Source organism: Macaca thibetana, chromosome X, assembly GCF_024542745.1.
Source record: "Macaca thibetana thibetana isolate TM-01 chromosome X, ASM2454274v1, whole genome shotgun sequence".
NCBI classification, from domain to species: Eukaryota; Metazoa; Chordata; class Mammalia; order Primates; family Cercopithecidae; genus Macaca; species Macaca thibetana.
This window is the reverse complement of record NC_065598.1, coordinates 7,949,375-7,969,488: the sequence shown is the minus strand read 5'-3', so window position 1 is coordinate 7,969,488 and position 20,114 is coordinate 7,949,375. Positions and strand designations below refer to the sequence as shown.

The window sequence follows — 20,114 nt, the reverse complement described above, 5'->3', positions numbered from 1 at the left end:
AGTTTTGTATTTTTCCAAAAAGTCCTTTTTCTTAAATTTTATCCATTCCAATGTCCCTTGCTATTTTAAATTTGAAAGCCAAATGTACATATAAATTGTAGCAGAGTTCATGATGTTGAACACATGATAGAAGGAGGTGGCAGAAAGCTTTGGGAAGTCCAAAGAACAACGAAGAGGAAAGTATGTTTCAAACTTATTCCACATTTTCCCTCCTTCCAGAAACCTTTTATGTACTCACCACATGATCTACAGAATCCCAAACCAAAGTTTCCCCAGACATTCATAAAACATGTTCTTATTCGTAATTATCACACATGTAGGAAAGGAGACCTTTGAAATGGACTCAGTATTACTAGCATAGGAGCTCTGTATGGAATGTGAATATCAGCACCGTTTCTGTCATGGGAAAGGACACTGTGGCTGGATTTTCTGGATTTTTTGACTTTGTAAAATGAGAAATTGTCTGCTCTGTATGAAACTCAATAGACCCATCTAAAGTGGTTTCAAACTCCTTGACAAGTAGCTGAATATTTTTGAATTATAATTTATTTCCAATTGTGGACACACTGAGTTGAAAACCTAAAAGGACTTAATGCTTTTGGCAAATAAGGGAAGAAAAGAATCTTGTTCATTAATCAAAACTCCATTATAAACAGAAATGGGTTCTTACGTCACATTGCTAAAAGTGATGGTGGGCAAAATATTGCTTTTGGACTTGGAGTTAGGGACCTAAAAGCCCAAATCTATTCATTTCCCTCAACATTTTTTAGTGACAGTTTCAGTTATTAGGATGTAGCATGTAGTTTCATAGATAAATGAATTAAACGTCAAATATTAGCTTTCTTTACTTAATACACATAGTAGTTGGGTTGTAATAGTGAATGCTCTGGGAGAAAATAAATATTTTCAACATTGCATTTATAGAACAAACTATTTTAAAACAATTTCACTTAGCTAATTTTGTTAGTAATTTTATTACTCCATTGATATTAGTTCATTTTTACTGTGTAATAATAGAATAAACAATTGTTTTAGGCTTTCTGACCTTCCTTCTTTCCTTCCTTCCTTCCTTCCTTCGTTCCTTCCTTCCTTCCTTCCTTCCTTTTTTCCTTCCTTCCTTCCTTCCTTTCCTTCCTCTCTCCCTCCCTCCCTCTCTCCTTCTTCTCTTTTCTTTCTTTCTCCTTTTTCCTTTCCTTTCCTTTCCTTTCCTTCTTTCTTTTTCTTTTCTTTCTTTCTTCTTTCCTTTTTTTGTCGTAGAGACAGAGTCTTGCTCTGTCACCCAGGCTGGAGTGCAGTGGCATGATCATGGCTCACTGCATCCTCAAACTCCTGGCCTCAACAATCCTCCTGCCTCAGCCTCCCAAGAAGCTGGGACTACAGACATGCACCACCATGCCCAGCTAATTTTCTTTTCTTTCTTTGGTTTTTTTTTTTTTTTTAGAAGGAGTTTCTCTCTTGTTGCCCAGGCTGGAGTGCAGTGGCACAATCTCGGCTCACTGCAACCTCTGCCTTCTGGGTTTAAGCGATTCTCCTGTCTCAGCCTCCCAAGTAGCTGGGATTACAAGCATGCGCCACCATGTTTGGCTAATTTTGTCTTTTTAGTAGAGACAGGGTTTCTCCATGTTGGTCAGGCTGGTCTCGAACTCCCACCCTCAGGTGACCCAACCATCTCAGCCTCCCAAAGTGCTGGGATTACAGGCGTGACCCACAGTGCCTGGCAGCCCAGCTAATTTTTTTTTTTTAATTTATTTTTTGTAGAGATGCGGTCTTTCTATGTCGCCCAGGATGGTCTCAAACTCCTGGCCTCAGGTGATCCTTCAGCCTCAGCCTCCCAAAACACTGGGGTTGAAGGCACGAGCCACTGCACCTTGATGGTTTTCTAGCTCTAGACTTTGTGTTTTTACAACATAAATGTGAAAAGTTAGCTCAGACATAGAGGAAACATTCATGCTTCTATTTTAAGTAGCGTGTCTATGTGGCACTCAGAAATTCTTACTTTAGTTGTACAACATCAGAAAGTTCTGTTTCACCAAATCATTTTTACAGATAGAGTATGGGGCATTGATCCATGAGAAGACTTCATTCAACTAACCTTTATTGAGCACCTACTGTATGCAATGCACCATTTCGGATGCTAAAATATTGCAAAGAGGCAGACAAAAATCCCCACCCTGGTGGAATTGGCATTCTGTGACACCTCTCTAAGTGTGTGCCCCCTTCCCTGATGCTACGACTTACAATTCTTTTTACAGCAATTATTATTCTGGGGAACCCAAGGATTGCCTCTTTCTCAGAGCTCTAATGTCAATAACCCTATCATTCTTGGTCATTAGACTTTTGCAAACTGAGGAATTCACGTTTAATGAAAAATTTTAGAGTCCTTTATTTATGCCAGACACTGTGAGTTAGATCTATTTGAAAAGAAAATTAGATCCATCTAATTTTTGAACCATAGTTGAAGCATATTACAAGTAAAGTTTTTATCACTTAAAAATAATTTTCAAGTACTTTCTTTGTAATGTCATTTATTTGTGGAAAGAATTAAGCTAAGGAACCAGATCAGTTGGGTATTTAGCACAGAATTTTCATATACAGCCCTTCAGGAAGTGTTTGGCTATTTATTTTATTTTATTATTTTTTTTAAGACAGAGTTTTACTCTTGTTGCCCGGGCTGGAGTGCAATGGCACGATCTCAGCTCACTACAACATCCACTTCCTGGGTTCAAGTGATTCTCCTGCCTTAGCCTCCCGAGTAGCTGGGATTACAAGCATGTGCCACCATACCCGGCTAATTTTTATATTTTTAGTAGAGACAGGGTTTCACCATGCTGGCCAGGCTGCTCTTAAGCTCCTGACCTCAGACAATCCACCCGCCTCAACCTCCCAAAGTGCTGGGATAACAGGCATGAGCCACCACACCCAGCCTGAACTCTGCTATTTTTAATATTCTAGTTACAGATTGAGACCTGCAGTCATAACCTAAAATACAAGCTCTTAGGATTTTATTAATTGGCAAGATAAAACTAAGGACATGATGTTTGTATAAATGACTTCCATCAAAGCAAATATCTATGAATCGACCTGTTAAAATTGAACTCAAGTCACGTAAACGAGTGTGGACATTTTTAGGGCTTGCTTTTAAAAAATAAATGTCCCCATACTGGTCATTTGGGGGTGCCATTTACAATACTTTCAGGGCATTTTAAATCTAAGTTTAATTTATATTTTACTTTCTCAGATTGCTTTTAATTACCTTATGTAATATCATGTCTTCTCACACTATTTCTTCCATATCTTAGATTATAAGGAATTATTTTCACTGTTGCCAGAATGAGTAGAGAAATAAAAGTGAATTTGAACTGCTATATCTTCTTTCACTGATTTATTCATTAAATGTTTACTGTCTGTTTATCACCTGCCAGGTGCCATGCTCATCTTTGTTTATGCAACAGTGACAGCAAATAGGCATTATCTTTGTAGTTATGGAGCTCTGGCCAAATGGGGTTGACAGGGATTCGTGAAGTAACAACAGAATCAAACAAAACATTGGGAATGAGAGGAGTCTCTGCATGAGATGAATATGCAGAGGCAGTGGAGACCTGGAAGCCAGGCTAAGGAGTATTAGTGTCTTTATTCAGAGGGCAGAGAAAAGCCATTCAGTGACTCAAAGCCAACCTTGAGATGGGGACATTACCCTTAGTTATTTGGGTGGAAACGAATACAATCACAAAAGTCCTTCAAAGTAGAAGAGGGAAGCGGAGTGCAAGAATCAGAGAGATGGCATGGTGCAAAGGACTCAGCCCAGTGTTGTTGACTTTGAAGCTGGTGAAAGGGCACCACCGGCCAAGGAACGCCAGAAGCCTCTAGAAACCGGAAAAGTCATGAAAATACATTCTTCCCTGGAGCCTCCAGAAAGGAGTACAGGCCTGCCTTGATTTTAGGCCAGTGACACCCATTTCAGACCTACAGAAGAGAAGACATTTATATTGTTTTATGCAGCTACACTCATGGTAATTTGTCACAGCAGCTATAGAAAACCAGTACATGAACTCATTTAAAACTCACACCAAACCTATTGCATTGGCTGAATTAGTATCCTTATTTTCAGATAAAGGGAATGAGGCTCACTGAGGCTGCTGGAGTTGTTTGCTGAAGCCCACCTTCCTCGAAGGTCGTCTGTGGGGTTAAAATTCTGTATCCTACAGCCAGAAAGAAAAGCGTGAATGCTAGGAGAAGTTGAGGTACAGAAATCAACATGGTAGCTTCAGCAAAGTTGAGTTTGGAAAGCCTCCACATGGGAGAGGAACGAGGGAGCATCAGCTCTTCATGGGACTAGCTCAGGTGGAAGTAGACGTTTGGGAGCTGTCAGCAGAAAAGTTTTTCAAGCCATGGGAATCAATGAAGTGATTGATGGAGGTGACACAGAGAGAAGATGCAAGTGCAGTGAACTCAGACAAGGCGAGATTTAGGGCTAACAAAAGGGAGGGAACCCAAAAGGAGTGCCCCGTGTGTCACTCGATGCTGCCTCCTATGAAAATATAATTGCATTGTAAAATATGTAAAGGATTTTTAGGATATGGAGGATCCCCAGGGCAGCCAAGCCTCCTCGTATTCCTGTAATATAGCCACCCCAAGTCCCCTGGCTGCTCTTCACCAAAGACCCTCGGTCATCTGTCATGCTCCGTTCTCATGTCAGCACTTTGACACGTGCTGTGTATTCCCTGCTGGTAGAGCTTTTAAGCTGCCCAGTATTGTAACCATGGCCATCTGCAGCTGTTTAAATGTAAATTAATTAAAATGAAACAATAAAGAATCTAATTCCTCTGTTAAACAGAGGACATGTGAAGTGCTTTATAGGCACAGGTGACTAGTGTTTACCACAGACAGAACATTTCCATCCCAACCGCCAGTTCCGTTGGACAGGGCTGGCTGAGAACGCCCTCCCACAGGTCTCTGCAGTGCCACTACCCACTGCTACACCTTCTTCAAGTCCTGACTCAGAATTGAACACACGCCAGCCGCCTTATATAAAATCAGCACTTTTTGTCAATCCACCCTACTGCTCTTACCGTCTGGGTTTTTTTTTTGTGGGGGCGGGGGCGGGGGGGACGAAGTTTCGCTCTTGTTGCCCCAACTGGAGTGCAGTGGCGATCTCGGCTCACTGAAATACCCACTTTCCGGTTTCAAGAGATTCTCCGGCCTCAGCCTCCGGAGTAGCTGGGATTACAGGCGCCTGCCACCACGCCTGGCTAATTTTTGTATGTTTAGTAGAGAGGGGGTTTCACCATGTTGGCCAGGCTAGTCTTGAACTTCTGACCTTATGATCTGCCTGCCTTGGCCTCCCAAAGTGCTGGGATTACAGGCGTGAGCCACGGTGCCCAGCCACCTTCTGTATTTATATGTAGACTTATTACCTTCTAACATAATACCTATCTTACCTATGTATTATATTTATTCTCTGTTATTATTGGCCCCATTTCTATGTAAAATTCAGGAGGACAGCAGCCACTCCTGTGTGATTATTTCACTGCTGTTGAATGGAAGAACATGAACACACTCAGTGATTGATGTCAGCCTTGTGAATAGCCTATAATTCTTTTTTTAAAAAATAAACGCTTGATGTCTGCTATGTAAAAATTAAAACCTCTAGTACGTGATTTCTCTTTTAACTAAATGCCCTGAGTGCCCACTTTTATATCTGTTTGCTTTCTCTCATTTAAAGTTCTTCTTTTCTGGTTCCAAAGTGCTCAAAGCAAAGTTCCCACTAGATCAACCCAATTTCATCAAAGAGTTTTGTCCTCTGAAAACCCCCATCAAACACTTGGCATGATGTTGGGGACAAGATGTTAATCACCTGCAAAATAGTGCCGTTTGGTGCCATTTCACACCCCTTGGACACACTGGGGTGATTAATAAACCCGAGACTGTCAAGGCCTGCTTTCCCACACTCACTGAGTTGCTTGTCATTATTTTCTCTTTTTTTCCCCCACTTTATTGTCCAAAGTAAAGAAATGTACAGAAAATATGCCTCTTGCCCTGGGAATAAACATGTTCAAAAGGTCAGTCTTCTGGCCTGTGTTTGAGAACACCAAGTCATATTTCAGTAGGGATCAGCCATACAGAAATGCCACGATGCACTTGGTTAAGGGGGAGTGGGAAGCATATATCCCTATCCTTTTGACAAAAGAACTTCTTTATGGCAATATGTAACAGGAAATAAACATGGATAGCCAATTCTGTAAGTGTGAAGGCAATGTTTTTGTTCTTGTGTGGATTCAATAGTATCTCGCCTTTATTTAAACAAAAAATGTAGGATTGAGAAACTTCTGATGATTTTCTTCTACAACAGGAATTACGAGAGCTGTTGCTAGGTGTTACCTTTCACTATAGGGCTTTGTCTGCTGTAAAAACCACGGCTAGGTTATTCTCAAGACATCTTTTGAATCATTTTGCTATGACTTTACTAATTTTTTTTTTTCTACTTAGTACTTGCACTTCAGCACAGGTTTTCCCTTGGCAGTATATTACTTTTTTCCCTTACTTTGTTCTTAATCATTAAGTATTCAGAATTATTAATTATTATAATTATTAAGTAATCAGAATCTCACCTCCTTTGGCTCACCTATGCATTTACTGGTCACCTGTAGAGTTTCATTTCCTCTCCTTTTCTCCTCTCAAGTTCAAGAACCCCAGGCTACATGGAATGTAACATCCAACCTATTATTTTTGGTTGTGTGTTTTGGCATTATAGATCCTACTGTCAACCGATATCATGTGCGGTGGTTTCCTGAAGTGTGTGCCCACAACAGAACAACCGGATCAGAGGCATCATCTGGCATGACCCACGTAAGGACATGATCTCTGGGCCAACTTGATCTGTGAACATAATTAGACCGGAGGATATACAAACTAGACATGTCAAACAGATATCTCATTCTCACAAATCAGCTATTGAGTAATGACTTGATGGAAGTGGAAAACAGAATGATCATTATATTCACTCATTATTTTATCCATTCACACCATTGCACTGGGAGCTTACTCTGTTACCATCATAGAGCAAAATCTAAAGTGCAGAGACTAAAGACACAGTTCTTAAAGAACTCCCATATTTCAGGTGGAAATATGCCTGAGTATCTGTGTGCTTCATCTTAACTGGACAAAACCTTTGAATTATTTTCTGAATTTTGACACGTCACTGTGATCTAAAGGTGTAATTATACAAGTGAATGTCTATGTGACTCTATCATTTCGCACCATGTGCCTAAATGCCATCAGCTCAGTTAGTGAAATAATCTCCCTGTCCTGTATAGCATGCACCAATATTTTGACTTTTAACTTTAAGAGAACATTAAACTCTCTGAGGATAGCAACTCTGTCAATATTGCCCAAAATATTATTCTAAATATTTTGGGGTTAGTACATGAATTATAGATTAGAATCAACAAACCAACACAAAATGTTTAAGAGGTCATTGTATTATACAAAGTGTATAATACACTTTGATGGCAATTTATATGTAATACCTCAGGACAGTTTAAAAAATCCAAAAACATGGCCCCAAACATACAGTGTTTTGGTTTGTGATATGTAACTAGAATATTTTTGTTTTGAACATTTTCTAAAGCAAGCACCATATTTTAAGAACCAGACCTACTGGCATAATTTTAAGATAATGAGATAAAACAAGTCACTGGATTTTCAGAAATACACAGCTTCTTTTTCTGTTTTACTGAATTTGATTTGTCTCATGTTCACCAAAGTTTCTCCCTTTATTTATCCTTAAATTAGCTCCAATGTTTGTGACCTTCAGTAAAATAATTCAACAGACATTCTTTTTTTTTTTTTTTTTTTGAGACGGAGTCTCGCTCTGTCACCCAGGCTGGAGTGCAGTGGCCGGATCTCAGCTCACTGCAAGCTCCGCCTCCCGGGTTCACGCCATTCTCCTGCCTCAGCCTCCCGAGTAGCTGGGACTACAGGCGCCCGCCACCTCACCCGGCTAAGTTTTTGTATTTTTAGTAGAGACGGGGTTTCACTGTGTTAGCCAGGATGGTCTCGATCTCCTGACCTCGTGATCCGCCCGTCTCGGCCTCCCAAAGTGCTGGGATTACAGGCTTGAGCCACCGCGCCCGGCCCAACAGACATTCTAAATAGAGAAATTGATTTGAAAAGTGGAGAAAGAAATAAACAGAAGCGAGAATTATTAACATTTTTGTGGGCAGAGGGGTGAGGTTTCTGTTTTACTGATATGTGCGTGCCTCAGAACCCCACAGAACTGGGCTTATGTCAGTGCGATTCCCCAATCCTAGGCTTATCATCTTTAGGAACTCTGAGAGTGGTAACAACTATTTGCTGAGCAGATGTAATGTATCCGGTAGAAATAAAAATCAAACTCCTGAAAAATTATCTTTCTAGGGCCTTAGAACTTATCTGTATTTATTTTTAAACCTTTAGATCCAATTTTTTTTTTTTTTTTTTGAGACGGAGTCTCGCTGTTTCGCCCAGGCTGGAGTGCAGTGGCCGGATCTCAGCTCACTACAAGCTCCGCCTCCTGGGTTTACGCCATTCTCCTGCCTCAGCCTCCCGAGTAGCTGGGACTACAGGCGCCCGCCACCTCGCCCGGCTAGTTTTTTGTATTTTTTAGTAGAGACGGGGTTTCACCGTGTTAGCCAGGATGGTCTTGATCTCCTGACCTCGTGATCTGCCCGTCTTGGCCTCCCAAAGTGCAGGGATTACAGACTTGAGCCACCGCGCCCGGCCTATTATAATTTGTTTTTATGCTACAATGGAGCATCCACTAATTCACTTACTGCTGCAGATGTCTGCCTGCTATGCAACATGAAAGCAATCTTGAAATATCTGTGAAACAGGATCCTTAATAGCTAACCTTGGATTCCAATACAGTCCCATATAAAGAGCAGATTTATTTCCAAACAAAAGCAATTCAGACTCCCAAAGAGACATGGCGGCCTTGGCTTGGGCTTGGGTTGGGCTTGCATTGTCCAGATTGATTTGTTTCCTATTCACTGTTTATACTAACTGGCTGCAGAGTTGGGTGCACCCCATCTCCTGTCACCATCTGGATGAAGGGCCAGCAGGCCTGGAGGTCACTCCCCATCTCTTTTGAACATTCAGTGCTGTGTCACCTGCAGCCACTTCCACTCCTCCCTTAAGTAAATCACTCAAGCCTCAGTTTTCATTTTAATTATTGTCTCATGTTTTTCCCGTCAGCCCTGCTGCTTTCTAGCAAGACCCCCACCCATCATCCAATGAGTACCAGAGATGTTCCATCTGTGCCTTTTTTTCTCTCTTAATATAATTAAACACACACATACACACACACATACAAAATCATGAAGTCTCACTGTGTTGCCCAGGCTGGTCACAAACTCCTGAGTTCAAGCGATCCTCCCACCTCAGCCTCTCAAGTAGCTAGGACTATGACACGAGTCACCATGCCCAGCTATCCATCTGCACTTTTATATATATACATTAAGAATTGGTAAATACAAAACAGAATGGATAAGTGCAACTTAGCCAAATATAAAAGAAACAGAGGTACACACCTATTATCACAGGAAATGTCATCTTTCGACATTATCGTAAAGTTATATTCTTAGCCCCTGACTCCTTACCATTTAGCCTCTTTCTTTTATTTATGTTTAATCACAGCATTATGGCAGAAAACAGTAACAGCACTCCAAAAAAGGGAAAAATTACATTGCTAAAGAATATCATTTTTTAACAGAAAAACTTACATATAAACTAATTCTATGTCTCAGAGAAGCTGGCATTAGTTTCTTTTTAACTGAAAAAAGTTAGATTTGAGGCCGGGCGCGGTGGCTCAAGCCTGTAATCCCAGCACTTTGGGAGGCCGAGGCGGGCGGATCACAAGGTCAGGAGATCGAGACCACAGTGAAACCCCATCTCTACTAAAAATACAAAAAATTAGCCGGGCGCGGTGGCGGGCGCCTGTAGTCCTAGCTACTCAGGAGGCTGAGGCAGGAGAATGGCGTGAACCCAGGAGGCGGAGCTTGCAGTGAGCCGAGATCGCGCCACTGCACTCCAGCCTGGGCAACAGCGTGAGACTCCGTCTCAAAAAAAAAAAAAAAAAAAAAAAAAAAAAAAAAAAAAAAAAAAAAAAAAAAGTTAGATTTGTATTTACAGCTTTACACCACTGCCTGCACTGCTGCCAGCTCAGAAATGCTGGTTGTGACCTTAGAAGTAGCGTGCTTTGATGAGGAATTATTATGATACCGTTTAATTCTAGAAGGTGTATCCCGCAGCCATGGGAGTGTTTCACAATTGTCATTAATCAAAATGTAGACAGTGCGTGCTTTGTACTTTTATTAAAAGCCATATTGCACACACTAGATAGGAAAACATCCTTGTTGGATGGAATATGATTTCAGTTCTTGCCAGTGGCTTTTAATCCCTAATGAGACTTATTGCTAGCATAATTCTCTTTCTCTTGCTCTAGGAAAATTATATAATTCTTGAAGATCTGTCATTTTCCTGTAAGTATAAGGTGACTGTCCAAGCAATACGGCCAAAAGGTCACTCCAAGGCAGAGGCCATTTTCTTCACTACTCCACCATGCTCTGCTCTTAAGGGGAAGAGCCACAAACCCGTTGGCTGCCCTGGCGAAGCAGGTACGTTTTCACCTGAAGGACTTCTGCATCTAGGTCTAAGGTGTCAGCAGCACTTTGCAAACCTTGCCAAACTGCATTTCACAAGACCAGAAAAACCAAAAGTGCCTCTCTTTCTAAGTTGTGTAATGATGGCCCAATGTGGACAGAAGATATGTAGGAATGAATGTGTTATTTTAAAGCCTAACAGCCTTGGAAAGATGTCCTTTGATAGTAATGTTACCCTTTGGAAATGAAGGCAAACATTTAGATACCGCTTGTGTTTTGGCAAAGTTTGATATAATTATTTCATTTTTATCCCACCTCTTTGCTGTGTGGATTATACTCACACACTTTCCATGCCAACCTAGCAAACCTCACATCTGTACCTTCCAACCCCTTTCCTTGCCAAAGTCCCTGTCTTGCAGTGGGAAAAACTCTTTTAAATGCCCTGGATTTGACCAGGCATGGCGGCTCATGCCTGAAATCCCAGTACTTTGGGAGGCTGAGATGGGAGAATCACTTGAACCTGGAGTTCCAGACCAGCATGGGCAACATAGCAAGATCCTGCCTCTAAAGAAAAAAAAAAAAAAAAAAAAAGCCTTGGATTTAATAACTCTTCTAACAGCTTTAATATTTACCTTCTCACTGCAGTCCATGCTATTCTTTAAGAAATAGTTAAGTCCTGCCAGGGTCTAAACTGCTCTCCTGCTTCCAACTTCAAAAGAGCATTCTAAAAATGACCCCCGAAAGATTGGAAGGAGCATTTAGTACAAAGGTGTCGTGAGGAGATTCCTACTCAACCTATCCCCATATGTCAAAGGGGTGATTGCCTGAACCCATGTTTAAAGAACGAAGTCACATTGCTTCTATTAATATCATCCCACAGACTGGCCGCTGAAAATTCCTACAGTGGATCCCATGGGCACACCTTCTCCAGTCACCTAATCCTGGTTTTCCTTCTTGCATTGCTGCAGGTCATGTTCTTTCTAAGGTGCTAGCTAAGCCTGAGAACCTTTCTGCTTCATTCATCGTCCAGGATGTGAACATCACGGGCCACTTTTCTTGGAAGATGGCCAAGGCCAATCTCTATCAGCCCATGACTGGGTTTCAAGTGACTTGGGCTGAGGTCACTACGGAAAGCAGACAGAACAGCCTACCCAACAGCATTATTTCACAGTCCCAGATCCTGCCTTCCGTAGGTCCCACCTCTTATACTATGTCCGTGTCATCGGTATCTACTGCTCCTTTATACTGACCTTCAGAGGTGGCTACCTCTGTCATTCTGTGTGCTGTACAATTGAGTCTTATTTTTGCATTTTCTTCTTCTGAGTGCTTTTGCAAGCATTAACACATTACAAATGTGACTGTGCATAGCTAAGAAGTAGCATAAGCTGCCATCTAGATAAAGTTTGATGGCTAGAGCCAACTCATGAGAAGACCTTACCCTATCTTGTATGTAAGTGATTGAGCCATTTTCTTCTATCTTTGTTAACCTCATGTCTCTCTGGTCCAAGTGGACATGCCCTGTTTGAAGTGTTGAATTGGAGAGGGTTGGGGGGGAATAGCTAAAAGAAGCTTGTTGTTTGTCTGTCTTCCCCCCAACTTCAAATTTGGCTCGAGGCTGTAATGAGTTGGCCTGTCTTCCAGGTCACTTAATTCCTTGGCTTCAGAAAAAAAAAAAAATAGTGTGGGATTTTGCCCTCCCTGAAAATGCCCTTAGAGTAGCCAACTACCGTTATAAAATCCAAAAGGAGGGTGGGGCGGGGGAGGGAAAGAAACACAACTGAAATCTCAGAAGGAAAAATTCCATGGAATTAGAGAGTAGTTATTCTATAAATGTACTAGGTTTTATTGAGTTTTGAGAAGAATGTGTTGGCATAAAAATAAACACTTTCAGTTGTGGGCATTGATAGATACTGTGTTTTAAGAAAAACAGTTGGCTCATTCACTGAAATTTGGATTATCAAGAATTCATATCACAAGATGTGCAACTGAAGACTTTAAACCATGGAAAAGTCTTGTGTTAAGAAATTAAAAAAAAAATAAATAAAATCCCAGGAGTGAGCCCTGAGAACTGGCACCTCAGTATATTTTAACTCTGCCAAGTGTCTTAGGCTGCCAAGAATTGAGTGAGGTGCTAAGAAACCATATGGCAGAGAACCCCCACAAATGAGAAAAAGTCTATAAATTAAACTGTGCCTTTACAAAGCAACCAAACTTGCCTGTGTATGATATTCTCCAGTGGGGGAAAACCTGTTCTAGGCTCTCTGTGCATTGCGCGTTGTCTCTGAAAGGTGGTCAGTGAGCATCCTCTTTTATGTTATCCCCTTAGGATCACTATGTCCTAACAGTGCCCAATCTAAGACCGTCTACTCTTTACCGACTGGAAGTGCAAGTGCTGACCCCAGGAGGGGAGGGGCCAGCCACCATCAAGACATTCCGGACGCCGGAGCTCCCACCCTCTTCAGCGCACAGTGAGTGGGGTGCCAGGGCATTAAGGCGTCCTGTCAGGTCTTATGAACATAGAGAAAAATCTTGCTGGAAAATGAAAACAAATAAATACACTATTACAGGTTTCTATGAGATAGGGAAATTGTCATCATCTGGAATTCCTTCTCCTGGTTTGTACCAACTTACTAGATTCTACTCCGGTACCTGTAGTATAAAATGCATAGTTGATGCTTAATTGCTCTTTTTCTCCCTCCCTTCCTCTTCCCCCCTTTTCTCCCTTTCTTTGCTCCTTCCTTGTTTCCTTTCTCCATCCCTCTCTCCTTCCCTCTCTTCTTTTCTCCTTTCCTCTATCCTTCCTTTATTTTTTTTCCTTCCTTGCATTTTTCCCTATATAATGCATGCTTTTTTCCTTGTCTTTTAAATCATAAATACATACAGGAAAAAAATCTATAGTTTCATATCAAACTGAAATATTTTTAAATCAATATTTTCAAATATCACAATATAGGAAATAATATTTTCCTAAGGAACTTATGTTCTTGTTACATAGATATTACTGTAATAAATGTCATGAATTTTCTTCATGATATGACCCAAGTCCACCTACTTCATTTATTGCTAAATCAAGTAAAATTTAAAAAGAAAATTGTCAGCTAGATTTTCAAAACAGCCTCTTGCTGATTTTTAAATTATGTACTTCGTTTACTTTATTTTCAAGCTTAAATTTTAAAAAAAAAGTGTCTGATGATTAGTGTGTGGATAAAACATTGAGAATTAGTCATAGTTTTAACTCTGATTTTTTTAAATGATAGATTGGTATGCTTATAATTGATAACTTGGTATGTTTATAATTTGAAGAAAAACAAAAACTATCACAATGGGAGAGCTTGATAGCCTCTAAAATTTTTATCGAATAAATGCTTTTCTGATATTCCTTCATAGAAATTCCATTTAACAAAAGTATTTGATAATTTTTAAAACTTCTTTGAGCAAATAAAAAAGGATTATGGTTTGATTGAATAAGTGTGAGCTTAAGGAAAGGAGCTTGTCTTTTTCTTACTATTTTATGGTTTAGGAAGGCATCAAAGAGGAAGAGAAAAACAGGAAAAGGAGAGAAAGAGTGTGGTTGTACATTCAGATTCAGAATAGGAGAGACATGGTCATAGGAAGGAACATTTGCCAGGGTCTCGTGCTTTTTCTACAAATAAAAGTAATTCTATCATTTATTTGATACATATAAATGGATGTGACTGACATATTTTGTCACTTTTTAGGATCTCATCTTAAGCATCGTCATCCACATCATTACAAGCCTTCTCCAGAAAGATACTAAACTGTTCAAAAAGATTTTTTGAAATTGGACAGATGTGTAAGCTTGTTGAACTTCGGCCACGAGACATGCACACTTCCAGAGGCAGTGGGAACTGCTCAGAGGCCCGTACTCTCCTATGTGACTTTAGTGCAGGAAGAACTTCTGTTAATCACGGATGCATCTGGAGACAAGTGAGAAACAGTAGATTGGTGAAGACAGACACCAGTTCCCTACAAGCTTGGAGAAAATGAAGAATAGGCCTGTTTAATGCTAAATTTTGTTTTCATGTATGGTGTCGCTTATTTCTATTGAATTACAACAGAACTCAGTTTTCCCTGAATTTGGAGTACCAAACTCTGCCCCAAAAAGGAGAGTAACAAATACACAATTCACACATAACACTAAGCCTAAATCTAATCAATAAAATATATTTTTGACAAAATTATTGATTCAATATGAAAAATCAACTAAGATTATACAGCTTTGTTTATTCAAATCTTTCCTAAGATCATTTTTATCCTAGGTGATTTTTAAATGAAAATGTGTAATCTAAAATATACCAACGAATTTAAATCTAAAAATACTCCTACTTTAAGTACCTTATGCTGCTCTTTATGCAAAGGTAAATGAAAGTTCCCTCTATAAATTATGATTTACAAAAGACACCCAAGCCAGAGGAACTCAATGAAATAAGCTGCTAACCAGATTTTACCTTGGAGAAATGAAAATTATTTCTTGGGGATGTCTTTTAATATTTGATCGTATTATGTGAGAGATTTTCCTGATATGTTATCTTATTTATATTTTCCCTTATTTTCCTCAATGTGGATAACAGCTTTTGGTGCACTTTTGTTTCACCATCTGAAAATTCACAAAACTCCTTGCTTCAAATGAAAAAATCCCAACTATTGAGCATGTTTAAATCTTTGCAGAGATTTGCCTTTTCTTAAGCAAAGAAAGGTATTTGTATGCTAGAATATTCTTGGTAATGTTTTAAAAAGGCCTTTGATTGATAGAGAAGGACAGTTGCTTGCATTTAATTCACCCATATGCTTTCAAATCTATTATATCTTACTTTTTGGAAAATTTTTTATGCTACAAATTAGTGCCTGGTAGCATGAACTTAAGTCAAAACGTGTTTTCAATATGGAGTGTTACAGTGTATGTTGTAACAACCTAAAACGCAGAGATGTTTAATTTAATACTGTTTTTTTCCTTGAAGGAATACTCACATACGTGGTTTGAAATGTGCATAGATATGCATGTCTATATAATTATAAATGCATGTGTATATATATGCAAATATATGTACATATACATATATATACACACAGACACATGCATATACATGAATATACCTTGAGCATGAATCCCTGAAGAAATCGTTTTCATAGCTCACCAATAGTGAGTAAAGATACAGCTCTTTTAAAGGTCATAAGGATAATATATTTTCCCCATCAGTGCTGATTCTGAGAAAAGAGCAATTTATCAAAATTAAACACTGTAAAAGAAAGGTGTCCACATGTCTTCACCTACCTAAGTAAAACAGGAAGAAAATCAGTAACATTATCCTTAGGTTTTGACCATGGTGCTTGCTTCTCGTTGTTCCACTGTTTCCTGAACTCATGCAGATGCCTGGCCATTCCTGGGAAGAGTGGATAACTCAGAAGTCATTGACTCCACGGCTTCACTGCAGTGTCTAAAGGCCGAGGCAAATTAAAATGCAGAGAAAATACTTTTCCAATGTTGATGCATGTCTTTAGGAAACACATTTATAAACAAGGATACCTGATAATAGATACTGAAACCTGTTTCCTGTGTGTTAAACTATTTTTAAAGTGGATATGCCAGGAGTGTTTTGCAGCTTTGTACAAGTAACATAAATTGGACACCTGATAATGAAAGTTCATGTTGGTTCTGAATGGTTTTCTGCAGCTCCTGTCACAGGTTGGGATGGATTTATCACATTGAGTCGTGAAATTACCTGGTTCTAAGAATTTTTGAATGGCGAAAATAGAAAACAGTCTTCATTTGAAAACATCCCTAAGCTTGAATAAATGGATACCATAGATAGCTTCTCTAAAACTATGTTTTATTCTGGTGTCATCACCAGCATCTGAATTTCAAGTTCTTAAAATTTCAAAAATTAAAATTTTTCATTATTGGCTATCCATTTATCTTTTACATGAACTTGTCATGAACAAATCCAAATGTTTATGCCAGCAGATTTTTGTACTGTTACATAAAAATGCTGGAAGTCTATACATAGATACAAAATATTATTAAATTAGTACACAAATTTAATTTTATAAAATTTAATCATGCTTCTTTTGTCTGGGTAATAGACATTGTACAGATATTTTTAGTTCAGATGGTGATTCTGAAACTTACATCTCCCTTAAAAAAATCTAAAGCAGCTCTTATGGGCTTCTAATTTTGATATAAATAAATAATTTAAATTTTATTGGTGTTATTGGAAGAAAAATGCTATTAATGGGCTAATAAAAAACGTGTTTCTCTTGTGGATTTTAATAAGCTCCAATATTATTCAATGATCAAAAATATAGTTACAATTTTTTGAATTTTAAAAATGTGATTGCTCTAATAAAGGATAAAATCTATGTTTTTTTAACAAACATAGTTTTGGTGCCTAATTCTGTAATATGTTTTATTGAAATTAGATTCATTTATTTAATGTGAGAAAAATATATCCAGTAATAGTATTGAAACTTTAAAAAATTGAGCTCATCAAAAATATTGTCATCAAATATAGGTGGTTAATTTGATATACATTGCAGTTACATGCATTATTTTTATTTACAACATTTGCTCCTTAATGATGAATTTATCTGTGTTACCCTGTTTTTCTACCTGGAACTCCATAGAATGATGTTTGCAAACCAACGTGATCTTTTCAGTCATTCACTGTTTTAATATGGCATGGTAGAGAAGATAAACTTTGTGGCAGGTAATTTTTTGTAATGTGTATTAAACGAAGTTCAAAGATTAGAAATACATCTGTGTCCTGAAAACCTTAGATACATAGCCGACTATACACAGAGGTTCATCTCAACCTCAACACTATTGACTTTTGGGGCTGGATAGTTCTCTGTTATGGGGGTTTGTCTTGTGCACTGTAGGTTTTTAGTAGCACCCACACTTTCTCCTCACCAGATGCCAGTTGCACCCTCCCCCAAGTTGAGACAACCAAAAATGTCTCCAGATATTGCCAGCTACCCCTTGAGGGACGGCACCTCTGGTTGAGAACCGTTGCTAGAGAATGATCTTTACTGAATAGATGAGAATTTGCCCTTCATAAGAAACCTGGTAAATTTCTAGAGCAAGTCCCAAAAACTAAGGGACAGCTAAGAAGTTATTATGGTTAACTTCAAAGGCCTAACCTGTGTCTTTTATGTCCACTAAACGACTTGATTAAAAGACAGGATTTTGACTTGTGTCTGTATCATACAAGTACAAATACTAATTTTGCCCTATGTATCCGTAAATGTCATTTGTGATATTGACTTATTTATTTAATGCTCTTTCTTATGCCGTGGGTTTTCAAGTTTACTCATTTCTATGGTTGCAAATAACTCTAAAACTTATTATATAAACTTTCATATTATAGGCAGAACACAATGGCTAAATATCTGTTGCATGTACTTTAAAGTTTATTATAAGATATAAACAGATCTGTAAAGATGTTGACTCCTACCTGTGATTTTGCATGCCCAGACTCAGTGTCAGGTACGGAGAGGATTCTCATGACTGTCTTACCTCTACTGAATATTTTAGTGAGTTATATGATTTACGGAGTGATTAACAGAGGTCTATATAAAATTATTTTCCCCCTTTACTTAATTATATTGTAGTGTGCAGATAACAAAACTGCTACCTTCTCATCCAAGTGGTCTGTAGAATTCATGTCCCTTACAGTGGTCATTTAAAGTCAATATTTATTTATGTATGTAATAAAAAAAGTTGGATTTTTGTGTATGTCTGTCATGTTATTTAGAGCGAAATAATCTTGTAAAAATGTTTTGTAAAAAACAAAAAAGTATTGTAAATAGTCTTGATATTCTGTGACTCATTATTTTCATGTTAGAGTTTGTACATACTGGTTCAATAATAAAGTATCCTTAAACCAGATCAAGGAATCGACTCATTTATTTCTTAAAGAAACATTTTTGCTGGGCACAGTGGCATGCACCTGTAGTCTCAGCTACTTGGGAGGCTGAATTTGAAGGATCACTCGAGTCCTGAATGTTTGAGACCAGCCTGGGCAACATAGCAAGGCCCTGTCTCCAACAAAATTTAAAAAAAAAGAAAAGAAAAGAAAAGAAACTTTATTGCATTTAAGAAGAAAAATGGACAGTGCCAAGGAGATTTAAAAAGCCTCTTTCCATGTCAGTGTGAATGGAATTTGAGGTCTGGTAAATGTTAACAAGACAGCACTTCATCCTAATGAAAATATCTTGCAGTTTGACAATCAACACTTCAGATTTCTATCATCATGTTTACGATTGTAACTTCTGATGGTTTTAGTGGTATATTAAGTCAGGGATATACAGTTTTAAGCTGTTTTTCTTTTGTCACCAATATTTATTCTAAAATTGTAGATATATGCAATGCCGATAAGCATTCACCTGTATTTCAATACTACTCAATTGTTTTTCAATACTACCTACTAAGGTGAAAGCCTTTAAATCTCCAATATCTAAGTAGAGTTTTGAGAGGCTTGTACATCCCCACTTTGACATGCAATTGACCCATAACTGCTGATGAATTGGAAAAAATGCCTAAGGAAAAAAAGCATAAGAAATAAAGGCTTTTAGGGTATTCACCGAAATAATACATATTGTACCCATTAAGTAATTTCTCTTTCCTCCCACCCTCTGAACCCTCCCACCCTTCCAAGTATTTATTGTCAATTATTCTACATTCTATGTCCATGTGTACACATTATTTAGTTCCCAGTTATAAATGAGAACATGTGGCATTTGTCTTTTTGTATCTGTGTCATTTCAATTAAGATAATGGCCTCCATTCCATCCACGTTGCTGCAAAAGACATGATTGCATTCTTGTTTATGACTGAATAATATTCCATTGTGTATATAGGGACAACTTACATGCTGTTGATCATAAGATAAATTAACATGACCTCTATGGAAAACAGTATGGAGATTTCTCAACTAAAAATAGAGCTACCATTTGACCAAGCAGTCCCACTACTGGGTATCTACCCAGAGAAAAAGTAATCATTATATGAAAAAGATACATGTTTATCGCAGCACTATTCACAAGAGTAGAGATATGGAAGCAGTCTATCAAGGCTATCAGTGGAGGATTGCTTGACGCTTTTATGCCATCTTGAGGTTACAGAAAGAATGGGGGCTCGAATCTTGGCAACACAATTTATGGGAGGGGGAGAAGAGAAGTCCTGACTAGCAAAGGTGGTCTTGTTATGCAGATGAAACCTCCCAGGTCGCAGCCTTTAGAGAGAATAGATGGTGACTGTTTCTTTCAGACCTTAAAGGTGTCAGGCTTTTAGTCAATTTTTCCTAGATCCAGACACGGGGGCAGGGAGTGGGTGTCAGAGAAAGCCTGGCTGCACCAATGCATCAATGCAGATTTTCTCTACATCCACAGATGTACATTTCCCCCACAGAAGACAGCTTTGTAGGGCTGTTATTTGCAGGCCCTCTGAACAGCCATCTC

General features: G+C 38.7%; 1 protein-coding gene across 3 annotated transcripts in view; it reads left to right on the top strand.

Annotated features, from left to right (window-relative positions):
• ANOS1 (anosmin 1) overlaps window positions 1-18,543 on the top strand; it is a 217,397-nt gene extending 198,854 nt beyond the window's left edge. For all 3 annotated transcript variants that reach the window (XM_050777712.1, XM_050777714.1, XM_050777713.1), the window contains 5 exons: window positions 6,752-6,846; window positions 10,481-10,652; window positions 11,606-11,826; window positions 12,964-13,105; window positions 14,357-18,543. In XM_050777712.1, the coding sequence (XP_050633669.1) occupies window positions 6,752-6,846; window positions 10,481-10,652; window positions 11,606-11,826; window positions 12,964-13,105; window positions 14,357-14,415 (689 nt within the window). In that variant the 3' untranslated portion in view covers window positions 14,416-18,543. The remainder of the gene's footprint in view (window positions 1-6,751; window positions 6,847-10,480; window positions 10,653-11,605; window positions 11,827-12,963; window positions 13,106-14,356) is intronic.
• The last annotated feature ends 1,571 nt before the right edge of the window (window positions 18,544-20,114 follow it).